We start from the raw sequence: 19116 nt of genomic DNA, 5'->3' as shown, positions 1-19116 counted from the left end.
TTACCAGAACTGTCCTATTATGTTTGTGTTCATAAATGTATTACACAAAGAGGTATAAAAAGAAGAATAAGACATCTATTCCTTTGCATTAGCTGGTATTGAACATTTAAGTGACTTCATTCCCCAAAATTTAGAAAATGTTATCACCACTGGAATTCAAAGAAATAGGATGAATGCTTTGCAGAAATGCCACCAAATACTTTCCATTTGAAAACATCAGCTATCAATCACCTCTAATTAGAGACTTCAACAAATTACATTAAAATATTTCTTTCTTCCCTAAACAAAATATGAAAGCAGCAGCAAAAATTCACTTACAAAAAAAACTTATTCCAGAAGAATAACATCTTCATTCAAGGGGCTTTGATTCTATTGAAGAGGTTTTGCATATTTGTTATTTGCTAATCATAAAATAAAGTGCTTGATTTTTTTAAGTAGTCATTATGAGTAAAGTTAGAATTGAAAGTCACCATCCTTATAAAAATGTAATTTTTTTTTCTCACCAAAGGAAAACAAACCCACTACCACACATATTTTAGAGTCCTTTCATTAATACTTTTAATCGTAGAAACCAAAACCATGCAATATTCACATTTAAAATCCAAATATCAAGATACTTTATAGGGCAAAGCAGAGCCTAAAAACCACTGCCAAGGCTGGCAAGACAAATGTAGTGTTGTTTTTCCCCTTGTATAATTAGACATTTAGAGAGCACAAACGAGTTAATTTGTGACTGATGTTTCACTTCAACATTTGCATAAACTCTTGGCCATTCAGCTGGACTTATTCACATACAACCATAGAACAATTTAGACTGGAAAAGACATTTAAGGTCATGAAATCCAACCCCCAGCACTGCCAAGTCCATCACTAAACTGTCCATGAATACCCCATCTACACATCTTTTAAACAGCTCCAGGACTGGCAAGTCAACCACTGTCCTGGGCAGCCCACTCCCATGTTTGACAACTCTTTCCATAAAGAAATTTTTACTAATATCCCATCTAAATCTATCCCTGGTGCAACCTCAGGTCATTTCCCTTCATTCCATCTCTTCTTACTGGGACGAAGAGGCTGACCTCAACCTTGCTAGGCTGGCTTTTCGTAGTTGTAGGGGGCAAGGAGTCTCCCCTGAGCCTTTTTTCCCCAGATTAAACACCCCCAAGCTCCCTCAGCTGCTCCTCATCAGATTTGTGCCCCAAAGCCTTCTCCAGCTCTGCTGCCCTTCTCTGCACCTCAACACCTCAATGTCTTCCTTGTAATGAGGAGCCCAGAACTGGACACAGCACCCAAGGGGCAGCCTCACCAAGTACGGGGATGACCACTGCCCTGGTCCTGCTGGCTACACTATTTCCAAAGCAAGCCAATACAAATCTTAATGGTATTACTGGTGAAAAAGAACTTGAAAATATTTTCCTGATCAGTAAGGTCCAGTCGTTTCCTTCTATTCGAGCCCACAAATGCTATTTCATTTTTCCTGTGCCATTACCTTCAGGTCAATATTATTGAACATCTCAATGAAATAAGAACCTCATTCTTTGAGAGCAATGCTAAACCTTCCAAGACTTGAAAGACCTACTTCAGTTAAGAGCAGGTAGGACCATAGCAGATAATCTGATTTTGCAATGCTGATTATTAAATGGCAGAATTGGCAGTAGCCTTTGGTCCACACAACATGCATTTTAAAAGATCCCTCTGTTTCACTTCTCTCTGACAATTAAGAAAAAACCTACCTCATACTGGAACTGAGAAGGCAGGTGTAGTTCACACTGAGCACAACAAGGAAGGAAGGAAGGAAGGAAGGAAGGAAGGAAGGAAGGAAGGAAGGAAGGAAGGAAGGAAGGAAGGAAGGAAGGAAGTGGCGGAAGGAAGGAAGGAAGGAAGTGGCGGAAGGAAGTGGCGGAAGGAAGTGGCGGAAGGAAGGAAGGAAGTGGCGGAAGGAAGGAAGGAAGTGGCGGAAGGAAGTGGCGGAAGGAAGTGGCGGAAGGAAGGAAGGAAGGAAGGAAGGAAGGAAGGAAGGAAGGAAGGAAGGAGCCACATGCCTTGGAGAAGAGCCAGCAGTCTGCAGACAGCACGGGTGCTACAGGGTATCCCATGCACACCCAGAAACCACCTCCCTGGTCACTCCCTGTGCCAGAGAGGGCATCTTCAGTTCTTTGGGTTGTTGGCCCACTGGAGTCAATGTGAATTCCACTATTGCCTTCAAGAAGACCAAGGACTTAATTCACTAAAAATAGCAGATTCCCACCAAGAATACAGACAATTTTCAAAGGTGATATGAGCCTCAGTAGAAGTCAGATCCAAACCAAGAGTGATGGTAAAATAAAACCTACATGGTGGAAGATAACAAAATGGCAAATAACCATTTCCTTAACAAAGACTTTCAAGAGAACAAATTATATGTAAGAAGGTGATAATACATTAACTCCAGTAGCAAATTTAAGTTGGATATTTGTCATTTCCTTTGATATCATTTACTTGTGGGGAAGCATTAGGGAAGTAAACTTAATATAATTGTTCCTTAATTGCCAGTGCCTTTCCAGAAGAGCAGTCATATTCAGCAATTCGTGCCAAACTAAACAAAAGTCCTTGCTCATCACATATTTACCTCACCTCCATGACCAGTTCCATACCTCAAATAAGAACTCAATGCATTTAACCTGAAACCTCAGCTCAGGTTAAAATGCAGGTAATATCCAGGTGCTTGTCTGTATCTCAACCACTCCAGCCACTACCCCAGAACACCTACACTTCATCTTCTTCAATTTTCCAGGAACTTATTAAAAAAAAAAAATTAAATTTTCTGAACTTTTTAAAAAGGATAGATGCAGAGAAAGCCTATTTAGTACAGTGGAAACAACTAATCAAGCACTTGCTTTAAATGATGAATGCAAGGTCACAGACCGCTATATACTGTAAAGAAGTTTTATGAAATCAAATACATCATATCCAAAATTAAATCAAATTCATCATATCTTTTGGCTATACACATGACATGAGACAGAGTTGTTGCCAGTTTTTACTAAAAACTACAAGAATGCCAAAAAAATATGAACCTTCTCTGAAAGCACTAAAGGCATCTGGTGCCACTTTCTCTGTGAGCTGAAGGCCATGTGTGGGTTCAAAATTACAGTTTGAGCCCTCTGAAAGGAATGCCATTTTTCACACAGACTGATGGTTCTCTGACAAAGTCACTTGCTATAACTAGAGTTAAAAACTACACATAGCTGGAAAGTGAAATGATATTGTCACTCAATGACACAATAAATTAAGTTTCAGTACATATTAATTAACTGTGGACTATAAGTTACTATAAGTTATAATCTTCGTGCCTACCAGCTCAGTTAGAAGATTTGCCTTGGAGAAGACTTTCAGCTTAGTCCTACACAGGCTGGCCTGAAGCATAAATACCACCCAAGAAAAGAACATGAACTAACATCACACAAGACTCGCCCTGATCTACACTGACCCTTAAACCACACTAAGCCATATATCAGCTAACTGAATTATTGGCAGCTGTGTTGAGGCACTGACATTTTATATGGTCTGCTTAGAGATTCAGGTTCTCATATTTTTTTTACAGTCTACATATGTGATTAATATGTTCTGATGTTCACCTTTTACTGAGAAGATAGCTTTGAGTACAGCTTAGGTATTACCTTCCATCACCCAAGTTTGGAGAGAATAGAAAAACTATGAAATTAATTATTGGAATATTTTTTCCAACCTCAAAATAGAACAAATAATATTGGTTACATAATGTAGTCCATCACAGGGAATTCAACAATACAATATTGTTAGAAGAATGCTGGGCATCAGAAAAAGGAATCATACAAATTAAGGTGTTTAATATGCCTTTGTGCTCCCTAGAATTCAGATATTACAAAAGTAGTAACTATTGAGCAGAGACTGCTTGTGCCTCCAAGGAAAGTTATTATGAACAAATCCTCTGAGCTCATATCCCTCCCAAATTCATAGCAGCACAACTAGTCATTTCATTCCCTAGTGTCTTACTAGCATGGACACAAGCAACATCATCCAACATGTTCAAATCATGGTAATAAATATATCAGATTTTTCAGCAGTGTATTTAGTGGAACAGAGTAAGCCTCAGCATAACAAAACCTTTTAATCTTTCTCATTGGAAAACAGGATCAAAACCAAGATTTTTCTCAAGCCATGTTTATAACTTATCAATCAATCTTTACTTTTCCTTCCAGTCCAACTAAAGGCCCATAACAAGTGTGCAGCATTTTGCCTTTTTGGCAGTTTTGATAAGGGATGGATGACTGCCCTCAGCATGCCTAAGCAGAGGTGTGAGCTCTGAAGAGCAAGTTGGAGCCCCAGAGCAGACTAGCACGCCCTGTGCTTTACTGGGCTGCAAAGGAAATGCACCTCTCTGCTTAGCAGGGCTGATTATTTCTGCTTCCTCTGCAGCTTTTCTGCAACTCAATTTCTCTTTGAAAAACACCTTTGCACTAACAGGAATGATGGGAAGCAGAGCCAGGGGAAGCAACAGCTCACAAAACCTCCATTGCTGAGTGGTACTGGACATGCCCAGGTTCTGCTGCAACTAACACCAATAGAAAAACTACCAGAAGTGGCATCCCTCTAGAGCAAGTGTCAGCAGGATGAGCCCACTGGCCTGTGGCTCTATCCTTGGCTGAACCTTTTGCACCCCAGCATCACCAACTACACATGGCCCGACACTGCACAGCCCACATTTAGTGTGAATAGGGAGAAAATAACATCTCTTAGCAAGGCCTCAAAGCATTAATCTTAATAAATATTTCCTCCATAATTCAATACAAAAGATTGTTAAGAGACTTTTAAAAATAAAAATTAAGTTCCAATATGAAACGCATTCATAAAAATACACTTTGCCCATCAAGAAACATTTTACAAGCAAAGAAGTCTTAGAAAGAATGTGATCTCTACCTTTACTTCTACCTACAGACAGGAAGGTGTACATCCAGTTAAGAGGAGGAACAAGAGAGGTGTCCACCATGGAGGAGGCAAAAGAGAAGAGAAGGAGGAAACATAAAAAACCCAGAAAAATACATCACCGGCCATACTTAGAAAAACAAGGAAACAAGCAAATTTATCTAGCAGCCAAACCCAACAAAACACAATGTCAAGGGAAAAACAAGAGACACACCACAGCTAAAGCACAAAGCAAAGCTTAAACCACTGACAGTACAATCAGCAGCTGCCTGGTTAAGCTTTAATTTGATTTTCTACTGAGAAATGCAAACTGCTCATGCAATACCACGCCAGTGATATGCCTCAATCCACGTCAAATTCAAAACAGCAAAGGCAACAACAGACTAGGACAGGAAAAAAATAAATCTCAGGGTAATATATTTGCTAAACACATCTCACCTAGCAGAGCTAATGTATTTGTATATAATGTTGACATTGCATATTTACTTACACATATACATTTACATATTTTTATATCCATAATATTTTTATAGACAGTAAATATTTATCAAAAGGCAATATCTGTGAGTTTGCTGGCAAGAAAAGAGAAGCCACTGTTCCCTGATGTGTTATAGATAAACAAGGGTGGCTGAAGTTGCCAGAAGCCAGTAGTTTTTACATTTTTGCCAGATGAGGGAGTATAGAAAGTGCTGATGACTGGTCTGAATAGGTCATGTAAGTCTTCATGAGCCAGCTGGGTTGCAACTTGTAATTTAAATGTCCAAGTGCAACTGTTTACATAATCCAGTGCTAAATCACAGACTACTATAAAGAAATGTTCAGTGGTTTTCAGAATGAAAGTGGCCATCAGCTGTTCTGATCACTTTCCAACATGCCTTCCTCTGCCAAAACAGCTTGCCATACTCAACTGAATCCTGAAACTCAGCTAGGACATGCTGAAGGGACCTGGCTGCTGGATGATCCTTCAATAAGCACAACCTCTGAGCCATGAGCCCAGCTGAACAGTAAGTGGGGACACAGAAGGAGCTCAATGCTTTCCAGAGTTTAGTCAAATGCTCCACATGCCAAACACCATGGTCTTGACACACATCTAAAAAGAGCCCGATTTTCCTACTATTCCTACCATACAAGGATGTTATGCAGTACAGAAACTGTTTAGTAAGCCCCTACTTCACTTCTGGTTGTTACCTAACCTTTCATGACCTCAGAGCAGATATCTGCCTTGAAAAATAAAATAAAAACTGATTATGTCTCAAGTCTTTCTACATTTCATTGAGATACATAATGAATCTTTAGCCTACAGTGGCACTATGCACTATCTTATTCCTTGGACTGTCTATCCTCAGACACATGCTTACTTAATGGCAAAAAAGCTTTTGCCTACATCTAGTCTAAGAAAGCCTCATCAGGCTTTAGAGTCAAAACTTACATTTTCTTCCCCTAGGCCAAACACTTGGTCTGGTTTTCCTAGTGTACCACTACCACTTGCACACACCTTGCATTAAGTCTTAAGTTGTTTCACTTCTGCATTCACAAGAGCAGAAGGCATCAGGAGTGCTGCTCACTCCTGTGCACCTGTGTCAGTAAGACACTGGCACTGTCAGAGACAAACAGAATCACAATTCTCCCTGCTTTACCTGTTCTCACCAGCTTCTTACTCCACATCCTCCCAGTGTAAAATGGGACTAATTATTCCATCCTGTCACAGACTATAGATCTGTACCTCTGTGCAGGCTGAAATATTAAAATGTCATCTCTGATCTGGGCCTAGATCCCATTTGTAGCTCAATATGGGGTTAGCCCTGTTGTTCTTCTCAACCATTTTGTTCTGTATGTATTTGAGTAATCTAAATTGCAGACACAGGACTTGCAGGCCATTATATGCAAATTTCCTCAGGATTTATAATGAGTTAGGATCATGCCACAAGGGTTATTAATATACTTTTTGTAATAATTGTACTCTTAAAATAAAGACCAACATTGAGGTCTACATTTAGTAAGCAGAAGTGGGAGTCATTACAGCTGGCACAAGAAGAAAGAAATGGCAAGATAAAGTAGTTGGTGGGCTGCATGGAAGAGGGATGCATACATTTTTACCTTCCATGGAACCATTTCATGCTCCCTCCTGGGCCACTGAGTCCCCAGATTGACAAGAAGCCTTGGCTCATGGGACACAGAGGCAAAAATGCAAATGGCTTGACTGGCACTGTATAAGTTTAGTTGCTTTTGTTATGCAAAGCCCAGCCCAGAAATGCAGCAGGAACAAAGCTTCTTCATGATCAGTGATAGAAACAAAGAAAAAGTGGAAGGACTTACCTTGTTCACCCATCATCAGGTGTGAGAGGCCTGAGAGAGAGAGAGAGAGAGACAGAGAGAGGAAGTAAGAGAAAAAGAACAATACTGAAAAAGAAGCAGTAATATCCATGCACACTGGTCACAGTCCAATACCTGTCAGGATTGGAGCTCACATACTTGAACTAGACCAAGTATGGTTGTAGCACACAGGGCACAAACATTAGCAGCCACTGCTTCCCACACTGAGCAGGAAAGCATCTGTCACTGGTAGAAAAAAACCTGCTGCTCATTGCAGAATTGTGTCTGAGGTTCAGCACATCCCTGGGGGTGGCTCCAGAGGCGCTGCACACCACTATAGCTAAATGGGCTATGGAAGCCCAGGTCTGCAATGACAGTCTGCAGTGAGCTGCTGTTCCTCTGGAGAGATAGACAGAAATAACTTCTCCTCAGCTAAAGACTTTAAATTCAAGATTGCAGTGGTCAGTAAAAGGGATGCCATGATCACACCATACCTGCTTCAGATGAATCCTCTGGTCTAAATGCATAGACACACACACACAAAGCTATCATTATTGAACATGTGGCTTCATAATGTATTTTTAGGAGCCTATCAACACTGCTCACACTTACTAATTAGACACCAGTACACCAGACATAGCAAGGACTAAAAAAAAAAATCACCTGTAACCTATTTAAATACACCTCCACACCCTTTCTGGGAAGAACTTCAGTTTCCTCAGACAGTGTGCTACTTTATGGCTCTATAGACAAAGCTACTCTTCAGTTTCATTTTGGAAGGTAAAGCCAGAAGGCAGCACAGTTCCTCTAAGCAGAGACAGTCATTGTCAGCTCTGCAGATGAGGCTTTAGGGTTTACTTGGGCTGCTCCACTCTCAGATAATTCTTTCTGGCACAAACCTTGTTTGTTCCAATCAAATTCTATGTCTAGGCCAATTTTCAAATAGGTTTACTGTACTGTATTCATACAAATATTGTTTAGGTATTTCTGTGTATATATCCATGCCCAAGACATTAAGCATGAAGTGACCCACTAATCAATTTTGTGACACAAGACATCACAGAACTAACATAACAAAAATCAAGTCCTACACACTCAAGCCATGAGGGGACCCCTTTCATACTTGGTTCCCTGACCAAGTTCCCTTAGCTTGATTCCTTCTCACATCTCCTACCTCTCATAGCACTTAATATGGCAGGGCCTTCGATGCACATACACACCCCCTACCCATATTTTAAGTCAGTTTCTTAATCAAACAGGGCTGTGACTTTTTAATTTCACGGAGGCTGAGAGGTCAAATGAATTTATTAGAATAAGAATTTTCAACAAGCAGCATGCTGAGTTTGAATTTGTTTATTCCTTTCTCTTTTATGGTTTTCCTTTGCGTTGGCTGAAGAAATCTAAAATCCAGATCATCCTAAGAGTATGTTCACCCACAGAGAACTTCAAGCCAGATAAGGGGATTAATAATTGTACAGTCTAAGGAATGCAAATACCTTAATGTTCTTGAAGATTATTGTGGATTTAGAAAAATAATCAGAAACATAACATAGGTTTAGATTCTTTTAGGTCTTTTAGCTATAAATAAACCTAGCAGATTTGATACTGTAGGACACTTCTGGTTTAATTTACAAGATATAATTCAGTGAATCATTTGCTGTGCTAGGAGAGTGGGTTGAATTTTTGTCTCTATTTATGGCTACTGACCCCATCATTCTTGACAGGCAAATCTTAGGTCTGATCAAAGGGACACTTGAAAGTCACCATAAAAGGCAGGGAGACAAAAGTATAATTGTTAGGGACTCATAATGCACAGAATCCCTGTACCAATGCCAAAAAAAGTGAAAGGGCTAGAAGGTGTCAGTATGACATACAGCGGAAGCTGGCTGAACAGGGAGGGGACATCAGATCCAAGGTGGACATGGGGATCCTGAGGCCTTGTACACTGTGGGAAAGGAAGGTCACACCTAAGAGGCCCAGCAACGACAGGTGCAGCTACAGGGGATGGCAGGGAGTTTGTCCACTTGGACACAAAGAGAAACCCCCAGGGAAGGTTCAAAGCAAGAGTCTACATTAAACACCATAAATCACTCCAGAAAAAGATCCATTTTCTCTCCACCAGCCACAGAGGAGCCTTAAAAATCTCAAAAGGTCAGGAAAGTCAACACCCCTTTGTGTCCTTATCCCCAGAAGGCCAATGCCACGTGCCCTGTCTGTCAGGCCCATCAGCCAGATGCATCCCCACAAGCCCTCTGCCTGAGCTGAGGAGGGAGCACATCCCCAAAGAAACACAATGTTGTGGCCCCTAATTTGGCCTTGGTTCAAATACCTGTAGAAGAAAGTATCCCTAAGACATATTCTGGCATTTTCTGCTTCTTCACAGATGTGAAATGCCACAGCAGCCATGGAACCAGTACTGTATGTACCTCTTGATCTTCTAGTCCCAACTCGATCATGAAAGTAAGGAGATTAATGAAAAATAATGCCCTCCCCTCCTCAATGGCTATTTTTTTTTCCTTTTTTAAAATAGGAAGAAAAAGGAGGGTGCACTTGGAGACAGAACAAAAAAACAGTATTGTATCATACGGTATCCACAGACAGAGACCCTTATTTTCACAAAGAATACCAACAGAATTCCAGATTCATTACTAGATAAAATAATGAAATAAAATATTAGCTTTTCTGATCTGAAAATATTCCTGCCTTGCATTTTAAGTAAGAGTGAAAATGAGTGTATTTATCTCCAAGTAAAAGTCATTAACAACCAAAACCTTCAACCACTGAGATATAAAATCTGTGACATTTGCAACATGTGTAACAAAGGCCTCAAATCAGTCAGAGTAAAATCGACGTGGAAAATGTGAACTGACATAGTTGTCTCACCTTTACATCAGTTTCAAGACATTACAGGATACTAAAACAATTTTCAAATCATAAAAGTCAAAGCCACCTCGAGGTGGAAAGCAGTAACACTTGCTATTGGACTGTAAGAAACTAATGTGGCATCCAACAAACCAATGCAAGAGCTGTACAAATTGTTCAGACCTGCAAACTAGACCAGCTTTTTCCAGATCAATGGGGACACCTATCACCATGCTATTTGGGCAGCAGTCATAAAAGACAAGCAAATTTTTCAGCAGGCTCAGGATACAAATGAACTCATTAGGTCCCAATGCACATTATTCACATATTCTACCATCAGAATGTTTGTGCCAATAGGCATCCCATTTCAAAACAATCCTATAAGAAAATCTAATTTTCCACCTAAACCCAGGTGAAACATGTTTTCCTTTGAATCTTGGATTTTTTCAACAAGAAACTTTGATTATAGCCTCAGCTATAAGGAAAGCCAGCCAGAGCAGAACTTGGAAAAGGCTGATAAAAATCTGCATGAGCTCTAGTAGCCAAGGGGTTTCATGCTTTTTCTAAACCAGTTTAGTCATCTTTATAATAATTTACTGGCTGGACAGAACTGCTGCCCAACAAAATTGATGTGTAGTAAGTAGTCTGGAAAAGGTTTAGGAAAACCTCAGAATAAATGGCTTTTCTGCCTGTAAAGAAATTTTATGTCCAAGTCAAGAATATGGTGACTTTCTATTCCTGAACTTCAAACATGAGTGGCAGTAAGGACAAGCGCATGGCTTCAGAAGAAAACTCTTGACAGGTTTTTTAGATAAACATCTGCTTGTACTCAGCCTCTCGAGGCCCAGCTTCTTTGAACATTCAGCAGTAATGTGAAGAGAAAGCAGTCTGTTTCTTCAGAACATCAGTTTGTTATTAAAATAATATGTCCATTGCTGAGGGCAGACAGACCCAAACTCTGCTCTCTGGCCATGATTTATGCCTGCCACAACTGACTTTTCCTATTTCAGTCTGGGAGGTTTTTTACTATTTCTTTAACCTATTACCTAATCAGTATTATTTTCTTGAAGTTTAAAATTAAGCTCCCTTGATTTCAAAGAAACATTTCAAACTACTTTTTTTTTAAAAGATTGTAAACCATCTGCTTTCTATATCAAAATAGTAAAATTAAGTGGCTCTAATTGTACAAAGTACCAAGGGCTAACACTGGATACTTAGGAAGCCAGAAGGACATTTTTAAAAGTAGCTTCAGAGTACAATGATATGAAAGAGCAATGCAGTTAAACAGCAGTCCTCATCTTAAAGGGTTTGCTAGGGGCAATTTTCAGTGTGGAGGAGAAAATATGGGAAACCTTAGGAACAGTTTGAATCCTGCTCCCACCCCATTACTACTTAGCACTTAAAATGGAAAATAAAGCTACAAAACATAAAGTGAGGATAGCACAAAACACAGCTGAGAGTGACAAGTGATTGCAGCAACAAAGGAAGATAGACTTGTTCATCTAGTTAATTATAGCTTGTCCTGTGCTACTGGGCCCATGATCTGGGGGCGTGCACGTGTGCGTGGGTGTGCACGCACTGCTGAATTGCTCTGTTATGGCAGGCAGCCTCAGTATTTCCCTTTTAATGATGCTACCAAATGATTAGCCCAAAAGCTCTTAATGAGTGGGAAAAGAGACTGCCAGGCAGCAGCAACCCAGATCGCCCCTGGGGCAAGTTTGCCCAGAGAGGATTTTTTTTCAGGGTGTCAGGCTGCATGACCCATTCCGACAACAGCAGGGCCAGCTGCAATGTATGGCTGAGATAGGACATCAAATCCTCTAGTCCAGGATATGCACAAAATCCTTTATGCCAAAGCTGAAGAAAGAAATCATGCAAACCAGGGACTCCTCCAGAAATAAAATTACATCCACTATAGAGAAGAGCACCCAGATGAGTACTGGAGTCTGTTGTTTTCCTCTCCTTTCTGAATATCCTAAAACTAGCAGTTGCTTAAGAAATAGGTTTTTCTCTACTCTGAACCTCATACCCCAGCTCTGTTGGCAGTCCCCTTTTCTATTAGGGAAGAGAGTTGACAAGATCTTTGTCTTCTACATGGTCTTCATAAAATAGGTGTCTTGAGGTCCTCAAAAACCAGAAGTCCAAGGAAAATTCCATCAGAATCCTCAGGTATCAAAAAAGAGGACATTCCAGCAGAGCCAAACGATGGGACTCAGAGGAAGCAGCAAAACTCTTGTCTCAAGAGATGTGAAGAATGGATAAAGAAGCAAAATCATTCTGCAGCCTAGTTCAGACCTTTTACCTGCTAGACAGGTCAGCTCTGCCAAGAGGGTAACCTGATTTCTGGGCTGCTGCTGTACATGGGGCATTTTCCTTCTAAGCCAGCACAGCAGTAGCACAGGCTGGGGAGGTCAGCTCTGTTTGGTTCAAGCATGACACGCACAACAGCCAAGGGGCTGCTCTCAGGCCCCAGCAGCGAGCCCAGCCGGGAGTGCAGTTTGTTATTGTAGCCGCAGGCCCACTTCCAATCCAATTACACACAACAGCTGTGCTAGCTCCTCTTTCCCATCCCCTTTGCTCCCTCTGCTATGTAATTCCAGGATGGGTTTTGTCACTATCAGGGGCAGTGAGTCAGGGTGAATGGCATCTCCTTTGAGTGATCAAAGGAATAAGAACATGAGACAGAAACCAAAGAGAAAATTGTTTACTCCAATGTCTATGGAAGCAATAGTGAAAAAAAACATACTATCCTCTCTCACTCCCAGCAAAAACAGTATTCTCCTGTAAGTATTTGCATAGGAAGGGCTAAAAACATGGTGGTGTATGAAAACAAACATGCAAGCGTTTGCAAGGATGGCCACATGCACAAGAGAATGTGAGAGTGCATGTGCAAGACCTGAGAGTGAATGAATTTTATCCAATCCACAAAATGTGCATCACTGCAAATCAGAGCACCTGATCAAGTAGGTGCAAAAGTTGGGAAAATAACTGTTAGACGTGGAATAAAATTCTTCAGCTTAGCAAAGATATCTCTGACAATATATATGATTGAGATAAAACCCCAATTGAGACAGAGCAGATGAACAGGAATAGCTTTTTCTTTATTTGTGGGAAACAAAAGAAATAGAAGTCACTGAATGAAATTCTCAAGTAACAGGTGTAGAAACAACTGAAATAAAGTACTTTCCACATTTCAATGAATAAACAATGGGACTTGTTATCACAGGATACAGCAGAGTTAAAAAATACAAGTGGATTAAGAAAAGCGAAGACTGGATATATCCAGAAAAAATATGCCCATCAGTGACTGTAGAACATAATCTGAATACAACATCAGGTCAGGAAGTCCTTAAAATAGTAATTACCAGGAAACACCAATGTATTGAGACAAGACTTATGCTATCACAGTTTCTTAAACTTCCTCCAAAGCATCTACTTTCATAAAAAGACACTTCCAGGATAGAGGAATTCTTGCTCTCACCCCAGTGATTACTGCTGCCATATTTTTACAAATGGGTTTGCATGCAACTAACAACATTCACAGTCCAGTGTAAGAAAATCACATTAGGGGACAGTACCTGTGCAAATGACGTGAAAGTCTGAAAATAATGGTGACACCTATGAAGAACCTAAGCTCATATATACTGGCTTCAAACTCCTAATGAGTGGCACTGACAGTATGGCACAGATGGATTCTGACTCTGACCTAGTACCTTTTTCAGACAGGAAGCTTCAGATGGGCTGAAATTCATCATTTTCATGGCCCAAAAACAGAGTTCTTCTTTAAGGAAGCAGAAGCCAGCATACAGGTACTGCTTACATGACCCTTTGACATGGAATAAGGGAGACCAACTAGAACAGCAGACCTGAGATGAAGAAGGGAAAGAAGCATGTAAAGATGGCTTTTGAAAGATTAAAGACCTGGATCAAAAATGTGCGAATATGCTTATGCTTTCAATGATCTCTGTGTCTTTATGAAGGATTTGTTCAGGTAAACAGGACTAATTTTTCCTCTGGGAACTACCTAGGTAATGTCTGCTTGACTTTGTCCTTTCAGTTATATGCAAACACTAGTCAGCAGTAAAATCATGACAGCCAAATGTCCAGAACTTAATCTCTTAGCCTCCTCCCCATAAGCATTTAAAAATCTCTCCTGCAATAGGAATAAGCATGATATGAATAGGAAAAGCACTGTTTAAACTCTGACACCACCCTACCTAGGCATCAGTAACAGCCTCCATAATATCAAGGAACCATATTTAGTTCTGTCTCCTGCATATATCCTTCCACTAAAAAATAAAAAAAAAAATTAGAAAAAAAAAGAGAGCGAGGGAGAGACAGGAGCATATAACTTTCTCTTTGATCTATTGGCCTTTTTCCAAGTACATATCTTTCAGAATCTATACCACTGGTAAAGAATAGAAGGTGCAAAGAAAGAAGCAGATACTGTGCAAAAGTGACAGAGGCATTCATTCTGGTCTGTGCTGCATGCCACTTCCCAGCCAGGCACTTAACCTCTGTACTAAGGCTCTTAAACCCCACAATATTCAGCCCCAGCAGTCATACCAGGTTGTGAACGAGAGGTGAGGCTGTAGCTATAACCCCAAAGGGAAAACTGAAGTACTGAAAGAAGCTAATTCTCCTCTACACGACACAGCGAGTCAGTGACCCAGCCGAGTGCAGACAGCAACAATCCCAACTCTGTGGCACTGTTCAAAACGTGGTGGTGGTGTTTTATTACACTTGCAGGAAAGGTGGGCTGACATCTGACAAACTTCTTTTATATGTGAAATAAGCCAGATGGGATCAAGTTGGCTCTTGAGAAGAATATGGCAATGAGCCCCTGTTGCTGGAGTGTCCCTCTGCACAAGCAGAGACTTCACAGTCAGGAAAGGCTTATGGTACACATTTCTGTTTACTTTAAAAATAAACAACCTCTTTGCACCTTGGAGCAACTGCACCTAGCAGAACCCTGTGGTGCCCACTGCTGCCAGCCCCAGCCTATTCACAGCTACCTCCTCTTAGTGGGGAATTAGTTCGAACCAGTCTATTCAACAATAATGAGTACTTATTTAATCAATGGGCTCTTTACAGCCCTTCTGCTGCCTGTGGGTAGTTACCACAAGCACATAAAATCCCTAATTTGTCTTTCAAAGAGTAGATGGTTAAAGTAACCATTTTGATAGGGGCCTGAGGCTCTGTCCTTGCAATATAGATAGCTGGATGGCCAAATAGGTAGAAAGTGTCTGCATAGCTTGGCAGAGGAGAAGTGCAGAGCCAAGCCCCCCTGGAGGTCCATGTCACTGCACAATCCCACAGCAGTGCTGTGCCCCACCGAGGGTGAGAGGAGCAGAGATATGAGACTGCCCGGGAGTGAACAGTGACAGAGCCTTGTAATGAGGTATGGGTAATTGTCAGAGTGAAAATATACAGATGATTGACAGAACACATGAAAAAGCATTCATATGTCACTAGAAATACACGTGTGACTAAAATGCCACATGAGAAAGCACATACCAGTCCTGAAAACAACAACATGTGTATGAGCAATGGCAAGAACAAAAAATGCACATCCAAGCATATAAATCATGAGACTACAGGGCAATAGGGCAGAAGAGCACAGTCATAGAGCAGAAGGATGGACTGCTCCATGGTGCCCACACTAACAGCAGGACAGTCCTGTACTGAATGTGCCACCTCTGCTTGGGCTCCTACCAGTGATGCTCTCAGCTCCTGTACACCGGGAGATGTCCCTGATATTAATTGATATATATTATTATTATATGCTCATTACTGGCATAATATCATGTGTCCTACTGGTAGAGCATAGCAAGGCCAGGTTTTCCCAACTCACTCATCCTCCTCTGCCACACACATCAACATCTTCAGGATGCTGTGGAGAGAATTGTAACCCGAAACCTTTGGTGTGTGTCCTGTCAGATCCTGCCCAGACAAGAGGAAACAGGAGTTCCTGCACACCTCAGACTGGGGCAGAGCTGGTACAGTTTCAGCCTCATAGATAACTGAAAAGATTGCACATCAAAGTTAACAGAGCCTTTCTTTCCAAAGGGTGCCAGGTGACATTTGCCATTCGGCCACTTCTGTTGCCCCTGCTGTTGGGTGAGATGCACACAGAATGCAGAAAGTCTCAGCAGAACAAAAAGGTGGCTGATGAGAGAAGCCAAAAGGCTAAATATGCCAGGAAAATACCCAAGTGACAGGCCCTCCCTGCATCTCTCTGAAATGATGCACAAGATCTGATTATCCAAGTGTAGAAAATGAGCAAATTGAACAGAGAACACATTCCAGATCCAGATAACTCATTCCAGGTTAGGTTTAGCAAAAGTTATGCAAGAAGCTGAGAAGTAAAAGAACTTTGACTTTCCCACTATCCCATTCCAGTCAGGGCAATGAAAGGTGCTTTCTTGGGCTCTCATTTCCATTTAACATAATGATAAAGAGGTGGAACTGCCCAAGTGTGAAGAAAAAATTCATTTCTAAAGTTTCATTGGCAACAAAATGTGGACTAGAGTAAAGTAGCCTACTCCACCTAACACTTGTAGCTGAAGTTGGGGGACCCTGATCCTCTCAACAATGAGCAGCAATCTGAGGAGGGAGGTTTGGAGTTCTCTGTGGTAACATATGCTGTTGTGGGAGAACTGCGCATATAAACAAGCATGTGAAACACTCATTCATTTTTCCTTTTAAATCATTTGTGCTTTAGTGGGAATAAAATTTTGATATCTAAATAAGATCACACATTCAGATTCAGCCAGAAATATACTCACTGGTTTATAAAAATGTAAAATAAAACAACAACAAAAACCCCTTTTGTTAGTAGAACTGAAATTCAACGTTGTCAGTGGGAGCAGCAAATGGAGTAGACTGCAGTAGGAGAAAGAAAATGACTAAACTAGATTTTTATGCCAGACTACACAGAGATGTATCAGAAATAAGTTGTATATAATGCAGTTTTCAATGCCAGGTTCAACTAGTAATACAAGCAACAATTCTCAATGTAATTTCATTAAGAAAGCATCCCTTTAACTGACCAACACAATGTAGTCTCTGAAGAGGGAAGTTTGTGGCCTTTGCTATGATGAAGGCCTTCTTTCAGCAAAGCCTGTGCAGTCCAGACCTTGTGATGTCCAGCAGGAAGCAGGATGAGACCTGCCTTGGTAACTTACCACCACTCCTTGAGGAACAGCCTTTCAGCTCAGCAAAAGTAACACTTACCTGGAATATGATTGACATCTGTCGAGGTGTGTTCATGGCAAGCAGAAGGGAGAAAAGAAAGAGAAAGAAAGAGAAGAGAAAAAAAGCCATTAGAGATGCACACAGCAACTCAGCATCCTTGCATGGAAATCAATTTCATGCAAAACCAGAAGTAATTAGGTTTTTTTGAAGGCCACCCATCTGCATCCAAGCACGCCGCCATGCAAGGGAGGAGGCACTGGCTCCCTCTCCACTGTGCATGTAAAAGTGAATCCAGCATCATATCTGTCCGGAGAGAGAGTTCCTGGAATCAGATAGAACCAAGCCACATCAGTTCCTGCAAGAATATTAATTAAAATATTCTATGTTTTTCACACACACAAATGCAAAAGAGAGAAACAAAAACCAACCTGCCTGCAGAAGGCTTCTATAGCACATAAATTCAAGCAAGTTTCCAGAAAAACAGAAATAACCTGCTCCCCTTTTATAAGGGGCCATGTGAATTTATGACCAGGTGTAAGACATACAACATCGTCCCAAAGTTTAGAAGAGAGTCCATTCCTTTTCATTCTTTCTGCCCACCATCTTCCAAAAAACATCCTTCACTGCAGACAGTAGTAGAGGTGGGGGAGAAGGAAGTGTGCCAGAGCTCTGCACATATTGTCTTTCTCAAGATGCTAAATTCAGAAAAAGTGTCACTTGGTACTTTTTCTCTCTGTGGTATAAGACCACTTTTCAGAATCAATCACATAAATTACAAAATAAGTAATTTAAAAAGGGAGGAGCAAGACTCTGTAATTCCTAGCATTGATAACAGGGAAGGCATATATTTGAATGTACTGTCTGTTTTGGGCAGAGCCCACCAATCCCAAAGAAAGTACTTTAACCAAATGCTTCTCATAACTTTTTTAGCATCCCAAGTTTAGTCTTCCTCTGAATAAGCCACACTTATCATAATACCAAGAGGGAGGATCCCATGAAATCTCATAGGATTAGATTGATTTCTTCCTTACAAGAAAACCCTCAAAAAAAAAAAAAATTGCTTGTGGAAACAAAGAGGCCAGGTCCATAGAAGTCCATGGATGACATTCTCCCCTGGAAGCTTGTACCCTTGTCCAGGAGTTGGGCTAGTGGAGTTATCACCTTTGCAGTAAGGCTTCAAAGAAATACAGTAATGATTTGGACTGCAGATCCCAGACTACTTCTGCCACAAATCCAGGAGCATGACATACTGAGTGCACTGGCTTCACACCAAGGTCTAAGGCTACATTCTCCTTCTCCCAGTGCGCCCTCCAATTTCCATCAGTATTCCACCTTCCTGTCAAAATCCACTGTGTTCCTGTGAAACTGGTGCCACTTGTTCTCCTGAGACACTTTGCCATTCAGTGGTGAGTGATTCCCTTGCATGCTGCTTCCTGCTTATCACTTTTTAATGGCTCCAAAACCATTTGAGGAAAAGTCTCTGTATAGCATCATACATATATCAAGCTGTCCTTTCCCAAGGAGGTAACAATCCAAATAAAACAATGCACAAAGAGGGGAGGCACTGTTGCATCAATTTATTTAAATTCCATAGCTTTTACTAAACATATATGGCAGATCTGATGTGGATTATTTGCTGCCTTTCCTCTTTTAGCCCATAATTGCATCTAAGAACCAGTGTCCAGGCAGGCCTAGAAGGACACTAAGCACTCAAAGTTTACCTGAAAGCAATTACTTTTAGGTAGGAAAAGAAAACAAGTGTCAGGTAGCAATGCATGCACAGAGGATGGAAAGCAAAAG

At 40.9% G+C, this 19116-nt stretch overlaps 2 protein-coding genes across 12 annotated transcripts in view; both read right to left on the bottom strand.

Annotated features, from left to right (window-relative positions):
• NRXN3 (neurexin 3) overlaps positions 1-4945 on the bottom strand; it is an 869162-nt gene extending 864217 nt beyond the window's left edge. For all 11 annotated transcript variants that reach the window (XR_008482993.1, XR_008482994.1, XM_054275710.1 and 8 more), the window contains exon 1: positions 4939-4945. The gene's annotated coding sequence lies outside the window, so the exon portion shown is untranslated. The remainder of the gene's footprint in view (positions 1-4938) is intronic.
• The window catches only part of LOC128936445 (neurexin-3-like), a 121293-nt gene that overhangs the window by 20418 nt on the left and 81759 nt on the right, over positions 1-19116 (bottom strand). Inside the window, exons 3-4 of the mRNA XM_054275380.1 lie at positions 17356-17373; positions 7261-7290 (exon numbers count right to left, since the gene is read on the bottom strand). Of these exons, the coding sequence (XP_054131355.1) occupies positions 7261-7290; positions 17356-17373 (48 nt within the window). The remainder of the gene's footprint in view (positions 1-7260; positions 7291-17355; positions 17374-19116) is intronic.

This window comes from Melozone crissalis, unplaced genomic scaffold (assembly GCF_028551555.1).
Source record: "Melozone crissalis strain CALT ecotype California unplaced genomic scaffold, PUWL_Pcris_2 ptg000018l_1, whole genome shotgun sequence".
Taxonomy (NCBI): Eukaryota; Metazoa; Chordata; class Aves; order Passeriformes; family Passerellidae; genus Melozone; species Melozone crissalis.
The sequence above is the reverse complement of the archived record's forward strand: the minus strand, read 5'-3'. Positions and strand labels throughout refer to the sequence as shown.